The following is a 13,616-nucleotide window of genomic DNA, read 5'->3' as shown; positions in this document are numbered from 1 at the left end:
GAAAGAGATTGAGGGAACCAAGAGAGCTCCAAATGGCGAGAGAGCCAATTGCTGTATTGAAAATACAAATGACTCAGCTCTAACTGAAAGTTTCTATTTTTGTCTTTTGGCCTCAGTGATTTGGTTCCAATCCTACAGCTTGAATCATTCAGAAATATGACTTCAGTGCAAGTCCAGCTATGCCACTCTTGCTTTCCAAATTTTAAATTAGAAGATATACATTAAGCAGGCAAAAGTATGACTACACTTTTGGATTTTCTTTGTGTTCACTTCCAGGCATGGCTGGAAAGAGAGGATTATTAAATGATGAAAGGTGTCTCTAGTGAGACCGTTCCTGTCCAGCTGAGTCAAATATTATAGCCATAAAACCAAACCAAGATTGGATTTCATTTGAAACTTCATAAAATAAAATTTCATGGCTAACTTTGTTCTCTTTTGAAACTTTTCCTTTTCCCCAATGTTCAAGCTTTCATCAGAAGGGAAAAAATTCCATGTATCAATGTTTTCTCTCTTTCAAAGAAATAATTTGCTCAACACTCTTCTTCTAAAAAAAAAGAAGTCATTAATTATTCACATTGGGGAAGCACCAAGTCATGGCCAGCCCCCTTCTGCTACGTCCTCCTTAGACATATATGTAAAGCTAGCTTTAGAAAGAAGCAAATGCTTTTAGCCCCAGCTGTGAGAGGCTACATCTGGAAGGGTTCAGGGAGGGACTCCCTGTGTGTGTTTGAGGGGAGGATGGGCCCAAGGTCTCCATCCAGGTCTGTTCCGAGTCTGAGTCCTCAACTGGCTCTACCAAAGACACATCCAGTGATTCCACAACTGACTGCATTGAGAAAAGCAGCTCCTAAGCTTATGTTTCACGTTAATAAGACATGCAAACACCCTTTGAAATGGAAAACCCATTTACAACACTCCAGCACAACTGCTGGTCAAAAATAATAGCACAGAAGCAGCCAACATCTGTCTCTCCAGTCCCATGAAACTCCACGGATGCTACTGGAAAAGACAAGCTCCAGTGGGGCTTTCAGAGAAAGCTGTTGAAAGCGGTAGGATGAAGCTTGTAGCTGCTCTGTCAGGTCCCCTTGGGCCACAGCAGCAAGCCCAGTGCTCCATCCCTCCATCACATGGCAGGGATCCTAGGTAGTTGCTGTCACCTGCGTGGCCACCACTGTCCCTCCTCCCTTCCCCAAGCAGAACAGCAGGTGTCTTGCAGAACCTGGACTTATGAAGATTTTGGAAAGCCTGGCCAGAGAGGAGGAAAAAAGGAAAAGCAACATTAAAAGGATATGTAAAATACCTTGCACGACTCCAGTTTATCATGTCCAAGGAAGATGAAGAGAATCTGGAAGAGGTGGAGAAGACAAGTCGAAGAAATGGACAGTCTAATTACAAAACTACAGATGAAAAGAGCTTGGCCTGTTGAGCCTGTAAAAATGAAGGCTGAATGGGGATGGGAGTACTGTCTATAAATACATCCAGAGGGAGACACCAGGCAAGGAGAAGAGCTATTTATGTACAGGGTATGAATACATTTTGGCTGCCGATTAGAAGAAAAGTTTAAAACATTGGAGAAATGAGGCTTTGGAACAGCCTTCTAGAAAAAGCAGAAGCAATAGACAAGTCAACTTGCTTAAAGCAGGCCTTGCATAAGGTTTAGGAGTGTGACACCAGGACCCACACGCTCCTTCCAGTCCTACAGCCTGTGTTCCCATTTTACACATGTGCTGAAGATAACCCAGCTACCAGGCACTAACAGTCACAACACACTAGACGATAATGGCTTCGCAGGCTACTTTGAGGGACATCTGTAGAAAGAGATAATATCTTTCATTAAACGAACTGATAGATCTAGGAAAAAGCAGACACATCTAAGGGAAGAAGCCTTTCAAGAGGCTTGAGGAGGTAAACACCCCATGCAGCAAAATCCAAGCTTAGTACATGTTAGACACAGTTCATATGTGCTCCTTTAACTGTGTCTGCTAGCCTAATAAAATACCTTAATCTTTGCTATCCTCGCTTCTCATTTATCTCCAAGACAACAACAACTCTAGATTAGTTTAGGTAACAGTGTTGCACGCAGAGGAAAAGAAAATGCAATTGAGATACTGGATATGGTTGACATCAAGAGAGTTGAACAGGCAATTTGGCAACAGCAGAGCCAAGAAAAGTGCAGGACTGGGAAGAGCATCAAAGGAGAGAGATGAATACGATAGTTTGGAAAAGAAAAAAAACCAAAACAGTGGAGAAGGCGAGGCTTCACTCCAGCTTCTACTGAACTCAACGTGAGCTCTTCCACCAGCTTCCATGCGAGTAGGAGCAGATCCTCGTGGATGCCGGGTATCCAGGACACAACATTGCAGAGGGAAGACACAGCTGTGTCTGGAGCAGAAAAGAAAGCCTGATGAAAAGACCTCTGCTGCTGGCCAAGACAGTGGCAGTCTTGAATCCGGCTGCGTAGCAACCTGCTGTTAAAACTTTAACGGGGGGCTACCAAAAAAAATGACATTTTCCCTCACTTGTGACAAAACCAACAAGTGGCAGAAGTGCCTGCATTTGCAGAAATGGGGAAATGGGGAATGGGGAGATATTTCCCTTTTGTCTTCCTGATGTCTGGGAATATCAGCATTCATTTCAATGGAGGGAGGACAAGGACTCTGCCTCTCTGCCTGGGAGGATGCTATGAACACGCTGCAGCCCACAGCATTTTTAGATGGCTGCTCTGAGGTAGAGACAGCAAAATTAAGCAAGACATATTTCATCCCCTTCCCACCAACCTATGATGAAACTCGATCCATTATATCTGAGAACCTGGTCCAATCCATGCAAATGACTTTGATTTGATAGCTTTTATTCCCACCCTGCCATCGTGTGAAAGGTCCGAGGTACAAAACATTGGAGAATTGTGCCCATGATTACAAGCCCACTAAAGGAGCTAGACTTTTTTGTGTTTCAAGCTATGTATGAGATCTGAAAAGGGATCCTGCCCATTAGTGTTACACAAAAAAAAAAGAGAGAATGTTCCTGTTTGATGCAAAAATAAAAGCATTTTCAAAGGCTCTTTGATGTGCAAGACAGAAAGACATGCAGGCAGATTCTGTAGGACGTCTTGTCTTCAGCAACTACCAGCACTCTTTTTGAATCTTACTCCCCAGACAGAATTTTTATGTGAAATAGATATCACACTGCTGAGTGTATCAGCTCTAAACCCTGTGGCTTTTCAATTAAGCAGCAATAACCTTTAGTCAAAATACTCCTTAACCAAGATGGGAATAGAACAAACAACCCCAAAACCAACTAACTGCAGGTGAAGCAATTCGAAAGACGTACATGCTTTTAAAAGATTTCATTCTGAGCTCTTCTCGGGTAGCCATGCCAGTTTTCCAAGCAATATTCTGATCATTAAAACAAGCAGTGATGTAATTTCCACATCGACCACAAACATACCAAGAATATTTGAGCTAAATTTATCCAGACTTCTTGTTTGAATCACTGCTTTGGTTCATTTTTTTCCATGATTTTCAACTATGCACAGAAAAGGATTTGTGGACAGCCGGGGACTGAGCTTTCCCCAGCAGTATCTGAAATGCCAACCTTTACGGTTGGGAGCCACATATTGACTATTAGAAATGAAATTAAGCTGCTCCTCCAGCTCCCAGCACCAGGTCCCTGCTCCTTTCACCCTTCGCCTTCCTCTCACCCTTCCTGTAGCAGACTGACCCTTTCCTTCACCCTTGGGTGACATAACGTGGGGCTTCTCTTTGCGGCCGAGAAGTTCCTGAAACTCACCACAGACCTGCCGCCCGCCCCAGCCGGAGAGGGAGAGCCAAAAAAGAGACAACCTGCACCAGATTTCCCCCTGCCCTGTGCAGCTCCGTGGCAGACCCCAAGTCCTGCCAGCCTGTCCAGAACAGGTCCCACCACCACAAGCACCCGTGCCAGGAGAGCTCAGGCTAGGGAAGGCTGTGTATGCACCTTCACCAGGAGGGACACGTCCCTGCAAAAAAATACATAATCTACAAAGGCATCACTGGGTTTCACCCTCTCTTCCAACACACACAGGGTGGCTAACTATTGTACTGGGAGGGATTGAGTATTTGCAAAAACTGCAGCATAACCCCTGAGATTTTACTGTATCAACTTTGCTGTTTTTCAATGGGAATCTTTTTCAACTGTCATATTTTAACATGGTCTTAGTATGTCCTTGCTGACTCCATTTCAGATTTGTGATCACCGAGTTTGCCTGCATGTAGCTGCACATGTTTTAAGGGCAGTTTGTAACTTCTCAAAGCACACTTTTTTTTTAAAGCCAGAAACTGCTGACTCCCAGAGCCCCTCTGACTGCAGGAGAGCTTTTTGAATGTTGAGGGCCTTCCCTAGTACTTAAAGTATACTCTTATAAGTCCTCCCTTTAAGTAAGAGCAAGGCAAACTTCAAAGCATGGACACACTTCTGTTGTGAAACTATCAGCAGCTTACATAAAAGAGCTGCTGCTGCGGTGATACATAATCATGCAAATAAGCAATTGCTGACCCACTAATGAGAACACAGACTTGGATTAAGGGAAGAATTAAATATCAGCCTAACTTAATGTAAAATCTGAAACAGAACCTATTAAGGGACAGACTTCACCTATAGAGCAGACTGGGAGCTGAATGGTATAAAATCCATTCCCCCCACCCTCATCTGCAATGCAAACGTTTCCTCCCAGCTAGCTGCCTTCCGCCAAGCAGAGCCCTGGCAGCCCCTTTATCGATCAGAGAAATGAAAAACAAACAAATTAGACTTCTTGTCTGTAAGGATGCCTGAAGATCTGATCCTAAGCCTGTTATGTCAGTGCAAAGACTTTAATGGGTTTTGGATAAGGCCCCCATAGGCTTTGGAGAGGATAAAAAATAATAAATTCATAGCACTTTCTTTAATGCAAGTATAAAATTGCCTACAACATCACTGACAAAACAATAAATCAATTACAGGCCTGGTAAAGACTTAGTCAGTGTGAGCACTATCAATTGCTTTTTCCTACTGAAACAGGACAACGGTTCTGTGACCACAGTGTCAACTCTTACCTGAGCGCTAACTTACAATCACACATGACTAACGTTGTTAAGGAATCCCTGTGTACAGGTTCTAAGGGCAAAGGATTTTCTTTACTACCTTCTCACCTTATCTTTGGTTTTTTTCTAGGCTTCTTGATAAAGCTGTCGTAAGTTACATTTCAATGTTCTATACCACCAATTCATTTTAACTGGGAGGTGGAAAAATAAAGCTGTATACCAGCAGCTAATGCCAGATACAGCTCAGATAAAGATCAATGTTTTCCCACTGTCTGTAAATCAAATTGGCTTTCAGGTTGGACTCTCTGCTCAATTAGCTTTCCAAAGTCTGTACCGCACCGCTGCCACTCCCAGCAGCTCTGCCCTCCTTGCTACAGACCTCAAGTTCAAGAGCAGGCTGGCTTTCATGGTATTTATTGGGAAAAAGCTGGTCCTGCCACTACCAAGACCGAAGTGCTCCTTTGTATTTCCTTAACTCCTGAGGGGCACAGCATCCACAACCCAAACCACCACTCTCCACATGCTCAAGAACGTGTTTTCAAAGACAAACGGTTCTTCCGGATGCCTCTGTTTCAAAACAGAAGGGCCATCTTCTAACGGTGTGTCTGAAGAACAGTGCTTAGTATCCAGACTCTGAAAATCAGTTCAGAGCGTCTTAAATTAGGCAGCTAATCATACATGCCCCGGCATTCATTGCCCTTTTTGGAAACCCAGGCTCAGTTCAGGGAGATGGTGCAACACGCGGCTGTGCTACAGTCTGGAGAGCAGGCTCAGCCACACGCGTTTTCTGCTGCAGACCAGCCTTCCGCATTGGGTTTTGGTCCCATGTGAGATTGCACCACTTCTGTATGAAGTGTGTATTTAAATATGTTTAAAAATACAAGCCTATTGCTGCTTTACTAGTGTACTTCCTATTCCTGCCTAGCATTTCCTACTTCTCCTTCTGCAAGGCATTAGGCAGGGAAACTAACTCACATCAGATAGACACCTGGTTTATTTTTTGCCCTTTTTTTCTCTTGTAGGAATACTTTCAATTCGCTGTTCGGGCCCAAATTAACTCGCAGCTTAACAAGCAGGAAGAAAACCAGAAAACCTTTAAGGCTCATTAGTCTGATTACACAGAGGTTCAAGCAAGCCCTAGTGCTCTGTGCGCTCAGACCCCCTCCCAGAGGCTCTCCCGGCCCTCCCCACCGCACGCTGCCACGGCGGGCTCAGGGTAATGTCACTACAGCGTGAGGTGCGGATGGAAAAAGCAGGACAGCGGGTGCAAGTACTTTTTCCCTGTTACACAACACAACGTGCCACAGATGGGGCTAAGTCAACGTGCCCCAAAACCCAGCTGCCGGCCCTAGCCCCAGGCACAGAGCTGATGTAAAGATTTCAAGGTTTACATGGTGATTTCGTGAGGAACAAAGTGATATCAGTGGTGCTGCCAACACTGATTTTCCCTTCCTCCTCTATTCAGTAGGAAAGATTTATAAGCAACGTTATTCACGCTACCAAGTGCAAGTTCCTGCCCTTCACGTTTAAGGTAACAAAATCAACCGTGCAGAACTACGAGGAAACGACGGCAAAGATCTCATCTGGAGGCCATGCGCGTGCACACCCAGGAGCGGGTGAGCTCTGCCTCCTCCTATTGCCATAAAGGAGCCAGGTTTTCCCTGTAGACTTTTACTTTTTTAAGTGGGTTTCACGCTGCCAGGCTGACCGCCTGGAAGGCTCGACTTACCCAGTAAGTCCAGAACAGAGAGCAAGGGCCGAGGCTGTGGAAGTCCCCATCCCTCCACCTCCAGCCCCGTCACCTCCTCAACCTGCCGCGCTGCGACGCAGGCCTCGGCCGCACTCGCCAATGTCCTGCCCTCACGCAAACGGGAGCGACGCTGGACTGCGCACAGCCAGGTCCCAGGGGAGTAACCGTTCCTTTGCTGTTAGCCAACCTCAAGCTGTCACCGTTCAATCCGCTGTGAAACTTCCCACATAAAATTGCACTAGCTGCCGGGCAGCCGCTCTTGTTAAAACGACTCTTTAACTCTTCCAGTCAAGCTGTTCTTACTTGCACTGGAGGCTTTTCTACGGTTCAGGAAGCGGCGGAGCAGGCAGCAGCTTTCCCTCTGAGTCAGTACTGAGCTGAGCCATGGCCCGGGCAGCTTTGCAAAGGTCACTGCCATCGTGGGTAGCTTCTTTCTGATAAAATATAAAGCCCTCTGAGCGGCAGGGTCACCACGGCACTTCTGAAGTACAGCCTTAAAAGCCCCTGGTCCGCTCCAAATGCCAGCTCAGGTCATGTTCGGGTTACTTGTTTGCTCCCTCGTTTTAATATATAGGTCTCTTTCAGGCATACTGGACAGTTCAAAGTCACCAGTTTACAATGGATTTGCCTCAAAAGAAGATGTGAAGGCTCATTTAATTAATATCCGTAAAGCTACTATAAAATTTCAAATGACGATTATTGGCATCGTTGTCCCTAATTATGTAAGATTATCTACATTACAAACATAACACCCCTTTTCAATGCTCATTTCTAGATTTAGCAGGAGAGAAGAGACACCCTCTGGTGTGTTTGAAGGATATCCAACTCCACCTCCCAGACACACACAAGTGGCACACGAACGCTCTGCGACCTTGAATAACATTCTCATTAAGAGGGAGATAAGCTCTTTAACAGAAGTACTCTTACGTTTCAGAAGACAATGATTGCTTTTCTACATCTTTGCTGAACTGCCTCCTAGAAACTCGTATGAGAATTAAATCCTAGCTGTAAAATTTCATAAGATTCAAAGAAACCAACCAGCCTGTAGAAAGGAGATGAATCTCTATTCTGTTCTAGGCATTCATACAGTGATAACTTTGGGCTTCCATTGTATTTCCTACAAGATTCATATTACGTCGCCTCCATTATATTACATAGAGCTCTTTCACCAAGTTTAAAAAAAAACCCAAACCCTGTAGGAGACTGCAGCCACCCCCGTATCCCTGCTGGCTTGCTTTCTTTTAATTAGGACAAGATGAACAAACCTAGGAGAGGGGAAGCAGTGTTTGAGGAGGCAAGGGAGATGCTGACTGCACCCGAAACAGAGCATCATTCCGTACTCCAGTGACAAATCCTCTCTGTGGGTGCTCAGCCGGCATCGTCGAGTCAAGGCCAGCACCATCCCCGGAGGGAATACAGGGTCCAGTCCTGAAACACAGCTCGCCGGCTCTCAGGGTAAGTAGGCATCCTGCTGGGATACAGGCAAGATCACTGCCGCAGCCAAGAGGAATAGGAGAGGGGACACAAGCAGTAAGGTGAGCCCTCGCATCATATGTTACATTTGCTAGAGTCAATGATGGTGTGACCCTATTCCCCACATGAAGACCTGGCCAAATGTATAGCTGTCAGGAAAAAAAAGCCCTAAAAAGCTTAAAGCTTTCAAATGATTGAGGCACCGGGTGCACATGGTACCCGCTGGAAGGTGCCTCCAGCACCGTGCCTGCTGCAACGCCGCGCTGATCCAACCGACCCGTCACGGAGCCACAAGCACCACTGTGCTGTTTGTTAAACCCCTCACATCCACACTCCTGTCCTTCCTGCCCCCCCCTAAAAAAGACTCCAAGCTTTGCGAGCACTAACGAGGTTGTCGGCGTTAAAGAAATTATCAGCGATCTCACTCCACTTCCCAGTGGTTCCCATTGAATGGAAGCAGGAGGCTGCATCTAGTTTGTTAATAAATGCGCGTAAACAATATGTTCAAATGTGGAGGCTGAATGAGTCACTGCGTTCCTGTGTTCAAGCTGTGTAATAGGATCCAAACGCAGAACAAGGACCAGCTAACTTAGGGAGTGGACCAGCTAGCTAATGACAATTATTCTTGGCAGGACTCAAACAATCCCAAAATAAAAATGAGTTTCAACATGTACAATATGCTTATAAAGAGCAAATCCACCAGGGCAGTACTGGATCTTAAGGTTTCCTAGGATCCCTTTGCCAGTCTTCCAACGCCGTTTATCAAATAAAATAACCCAGACATGTAAGTATAGAAGAGTTAAACCAGTAAGATTTGTATGCTTCCAGTTAACCAGTTTAACCGAATATATTTACATAACAGAAACATGTAATAAAGTTCTCAGAAGAAAAAATGAATTTGCAATGTAGAAAATACACCTTTTTCACTTTTCACTTCATTTTTCACTCATAAACCGTACCTTTAAACAGTGAGAAAAACTTGTCAAATCACTGTTGCAGAACAAAAATTTAGCAATTCTTAACACTTGCGAATCATTGGTGCACATTAAAATTTTTCTCATTGTTTATAGCTTAGTAATCAAATGCAGATAGTTTCTTCCAGAGAGAAACTTAGAAGGTAGAACTTAAGAATTTTAAGACTATTCAATAACCATATGTTCCTGATTACTATAGAAAGATACAATGCTAATTAACAAAAGCAAAAAAACCCCCAGGAAAATGAGTATCACAGAATAAGCAGAATACATACAGCGAAAGGAAAGAGTTCCCAGAGCTCCCTGTGACGCTGGTGAGAAACGACTTCAAAGAAGATAAGGCGGCCCCTGAATAAAGTATCAGGTTTTGCTTCATAGTTGCTGATAAAATCCAAAATAAGGCTGCAAAAACATTAGCTTCTACTGAAGCTTGCTTACTCACTACAAAGCGTCAAACACACCTCCATCCCACACTTGAAACGCAGATGCTGCCTCCTAATGAACCGCTTGCTGCAAGGGGGGAATACCGTTATACAATACCCAGAAGGCTATTTCTTGATGCAGAAACATAACTGGGTTTTGACTCAGAGAAATGCAGCAGTGCCTAGGAGCTGAGGGTTTCGGTGATAAAAATCATCCAAAAATAATTTGGCTGTTGAGAAAAAAATTTAACAGGAAGCAGCCTGAAGAAATGTGCCTTCTGAAAGAGAAATTTCCACCTATGGGTTTATTACATTACATAAACACAGACCTCCTAATCTAGCCCAACAATAAATCACTGCAAGCTGCTGAATCAAAGCTGACAGTAAAACTGGAGCAGGTTAGCATCTGTTCAGCCTGAGAAACGATGCTCTGATTTTAGCAGCTTTCATACCCCGAATACACAGTGCAGCAGTGGCTGGGAACATATTTGCATTCACATGCTGAAAAAGCACAGATCTTGTAAAACATATTTAGGAACTGGTGAGACGTGATACATATATTGACTAATTCTGTAGGCCTTTGGAGAAAATTGGTCTTCAGAGGAATGCTATTCTTATCACTTGAGTAGCTAAACATCATTCTCCTTGGAAGTAAAATTCCTTATTCCATACTGTAGATTTTCAAAGATTAGGGCTCAAATCACTGAATGATCTTGCATATATTGAAATTTCATCAAAACTCAGTGCCAGCTGGACACTGAGTTCTCTTAAAACATTTCGCTCCCAATCTGAACAGGAAAGAAAAGAAATCGTCCTATTTACCATTTTGTGGATCCATGTTGCGCTCTCTGCAAATAGCGGATTCCTCAGTTCCCACACACCAGTACATTCTGGGTCGCAGTTGTGAAGATCCAACAGACAAACTTTCTGCAGCACTTAAAATTGAGTACTGTTGTCAGAGCTGATTGATGTCCGTCAAGTAAACGCAGGAGCAGAGCGACCACTAATAAGTGCCATCCCGAAGAAACATCATTTATCCTGTTTAAAAATAAATAGTTAACCAAATTAATCGTTCTAGTATAGAAATTGCAAGATGTTTATTCCTCTGCACTCTAACACTGTCTAAATATTACTTTGCATAAGGCACTCACCATCCTATGCAAATATAAATACAATTATTTTCATAATAGCTTTGTTAAGTGCATAATGTGAATTAATAGAGGAGACTAACAATGTCTCCACTATAGGAAAGATAATGTTCCCAATTTTTCTCCACCAAAGCCGCTCAGTCTTTGAGAGGGTGTGGGGCGTGGGCAGGGGTCACAGCTGCAGTTGCAGATTCTCCACAACCTCGTGTAAAGGCAGAGCATTGAAACCATGCAGTGCAGCTGGAAAAATCCTAAATGCAACCTCAAAATCTTTCCCATCCACAGAGAAGACTGTGGCTCTTGTAAGACTCCACTGTGAGAAACTGAAAAATACCAATGTGGTTACTGAGACAATCCTCTGTAGAAAAGAGGGCTAAGAGAAACACACCAGCTCCTTTCCCCTTTCCCCGGTCCTTTTAGAGAACTCTGCTAGCCTAGAAGCATCGGGCTTCTTCAAACATGTTCAGGGAGGCAAATCAGGCCCGTAGGAGCTCTTGAAGGTTGGCTTCTTCTGCACTGTCTTGCATAACAGCCAGCAGAAGACTGCACAGCTCAGTCTCCCAGGGCATTTCCAGCTCCTTACCTCTTTAAAGCTGCACACCTGTAATTTTCTCTCTTTTAATGCATCTTCCCCAGAGGTTAAAACTACAGGTGAATTTGCAGCATGCGCCCAACCAGCATCAGTGCTCCTTCATTTTCTGCTTTCAGTCAGTAAATGCCTCTCCGACGTAACATGATGCCCCTCACCTTTGACTCTTACTAGTTTTTCTCATGTCTGGTGCGTGATGCTGAAGTTTTGATTGGAGGTTCTAATTCGGCAAAGTATGTAACCAACCCCCCACTTCGGCCAGCAAGAGCCAAGAATATCCCTAACTCTCCCTGGGCAGAGTTAGTTTCCTGATTTGGGATCAAAGGCCACAGAAAGTATAAGATCAGCCACTGATCCATCACCACTCTCCAGGAAGCTTTCTGCACCTCCCTCGTTACACAGGGTTTTAACCACCAGCCTACAATGTTAAAAATCACTGCATGCTACATCAGTTGTTTCTAGGCAAAAATCTGAGTTTTAGGTGCACTTACAGCAAAACGCAGCTTCTGATGACCCCTACTTTGTGGTGCCTGGCAGCAGGAACCAAAACTCACACCCCAAGCGCTGCTCACCCCCTGCATCCCACAGCCTGGGTGCTGGCTGCTGCCACAGATGGTGGTTTCGTTCTTTGGTGTTTTTCAGAGATGGGAAAAATAATTTGGGCGCCGCATAGCAAATAATGATATGGACCAAGAGACCTGGGCCAGGCCACGTGCCAGCACTTTCACACCCACCCCGCAGCTTTTATCTCCTTTGCAGCGGGGTGGCTACAGCTCCAGAGGGATGCAGATGCCTGAGTTGCCGAGCATCAATTCCCCCCCATCACAGACTGCAGCAGCAGCTCGTCTCCCAGGCCAGGCCCTGGCAGCTCTCGCACGCCAACGCAGCAGCAGTCGGGCACATGTGAGAGGCTGAATTCGGCAGCTTTCACCCACACAAGGAGGGGAAGCCGTGGGCTGCTGCAGGAGGCCGAGATGGAGGTGGTCCCTAAGCTCAGATCCATCCCACAAACCAGTGAACTGGGCCGTGTTGGTGGAGGACCGGGTTCTGCCCTGGAACATGCTGAGTTCCCACCAGAGTCAGCCTGGCTCCTGGGTCGAGCTTCCCTCGGCCACGCTGGCAGGCACGGCTGCTGCGCTGGCACCCCACATCTCCGCCATGTCGCGGGCGCGATACCCCAGGCAGAGGTGTCAGGGAGGCTCTCACGCCCCCCGAAAGCTGTCCAGATTGTTAACTCTGAAAATGGGACGGGATGCTTCCAGCAGCTGCCTCCCCTGCACCCTCGCTATAAATGAACTGAGCAGCTACAGTAAGAATAAATACTTCCCCATGCAGAGACCAACAGACTAGCTCTTTTTAGCAGATGCTGGTTTCTGAGGCATTTCCTTGCTGTATGACGGGGGCACACCATGTGTACTCACAGCAACCGTATGAGAAACACCGAATGGGGGTCACGATGGACACAGAGGCTTGAAAAGCATCCCACTCCTGATTTTTAGGTTTCTACTTAGCTTATTCCCCATGCTGAAACTTTCCTCACATATAGAGAAAGGAAAACACTTTCAGGAAAAATAACAGTGTGGTTTTGATAATCAGTTCCCTTTAACTGCAAATTAGGACACTAAATGCTGTAGCCGTGTGTATTACTGCCCCACAGCGCACATCTAAGCAGTATTTCCATATTTCGGGACCTTTATGCATATAATAAAAAACCCCCTACAGTGCTTTTACCTTAAGCAAGATACACTCAACTGTAACACGTACAAAAACCATGTTTTCATTTGATTTAGGGAGAGGAATCCTACAGGCTCTGCAGAATCTCATTCAGGACGAGGGCCATGCAGAAGACACCTGAATGCTGATTTACATCATGTTTCACACGTTCCCAGTTTCTCCCCTGGGAACATTCAGAGAGTGTCCCAGCAACATGCGACCGTGCCCGTACCATCCCGAGCATTTCCTCTCCTCTTTGCCAGCCCATCCAGTCTCACCGCATGCATCGTCTCTAAATGCAGCAAGGAGCCCAAAAACACCACGGTTTGCCCGAGATCACTTTCCAATTCACAAGAAACCTGCCAAAACTTGCTCAAGACTGCCTGCTGTTTCTGAGAAGCCCGTCTGGGGCCGGGCACTCTGATGGGTATCGCCACGGGTCTACAGAGGCCCAAGACACCGTCGGGGTGGAAACGTGCTGGGGGCTCAT

General features: G+C 45.4%; 1 protein-coding gene across 1 annotated transcript in view; it reads right to left on the bottom strand.

The window, feature by feature from the left end:
- LRRK1 (leucine-rich repeat kinase 1) overlaps window positions 1–10,565 on the bottom strand; it is a gene marked incomplete at its 3' end in the record, with an annotated part of 69,090 nt that extends 58,525 nt beyond the window's left edge. Inside the window, exon 1 of the mRNA XM_010286669.1 lies at window positions 10,499–10,565. Coding sequence (XP_010284971.1) covers window positions 10,499–10,565 — 67 coding nt within the window. The remainder of the gene's footprint in view (window positions 1–10,498) is intronic.
- Between the last annotated feature and the right edge of the window lie 3,051 nt (window positions 10,566–13,616).

Source organism: Phaethon lepturus, unplaced genomic scaffold, assembly GCF_000687285.1.
Source record: "Phaethon lepturus isolate BGI_N335 unplaced genomic scaffold, ASM68728v1 scaffold44004, whole genome shotgun sequence".
In the NCBI taxonomy this organism is placed as follows: Eukaryota; Metazoa; Chordata; class Aves; order Phaethontiformes; family Phaethontidae; genus Phaethon; species Phaethon lepturus.
The sequence above is the reverse complement of the archived record's forward strand: the minus strand, read 5'-3'. Positions and strand labels throughout refer to the sequence as shown.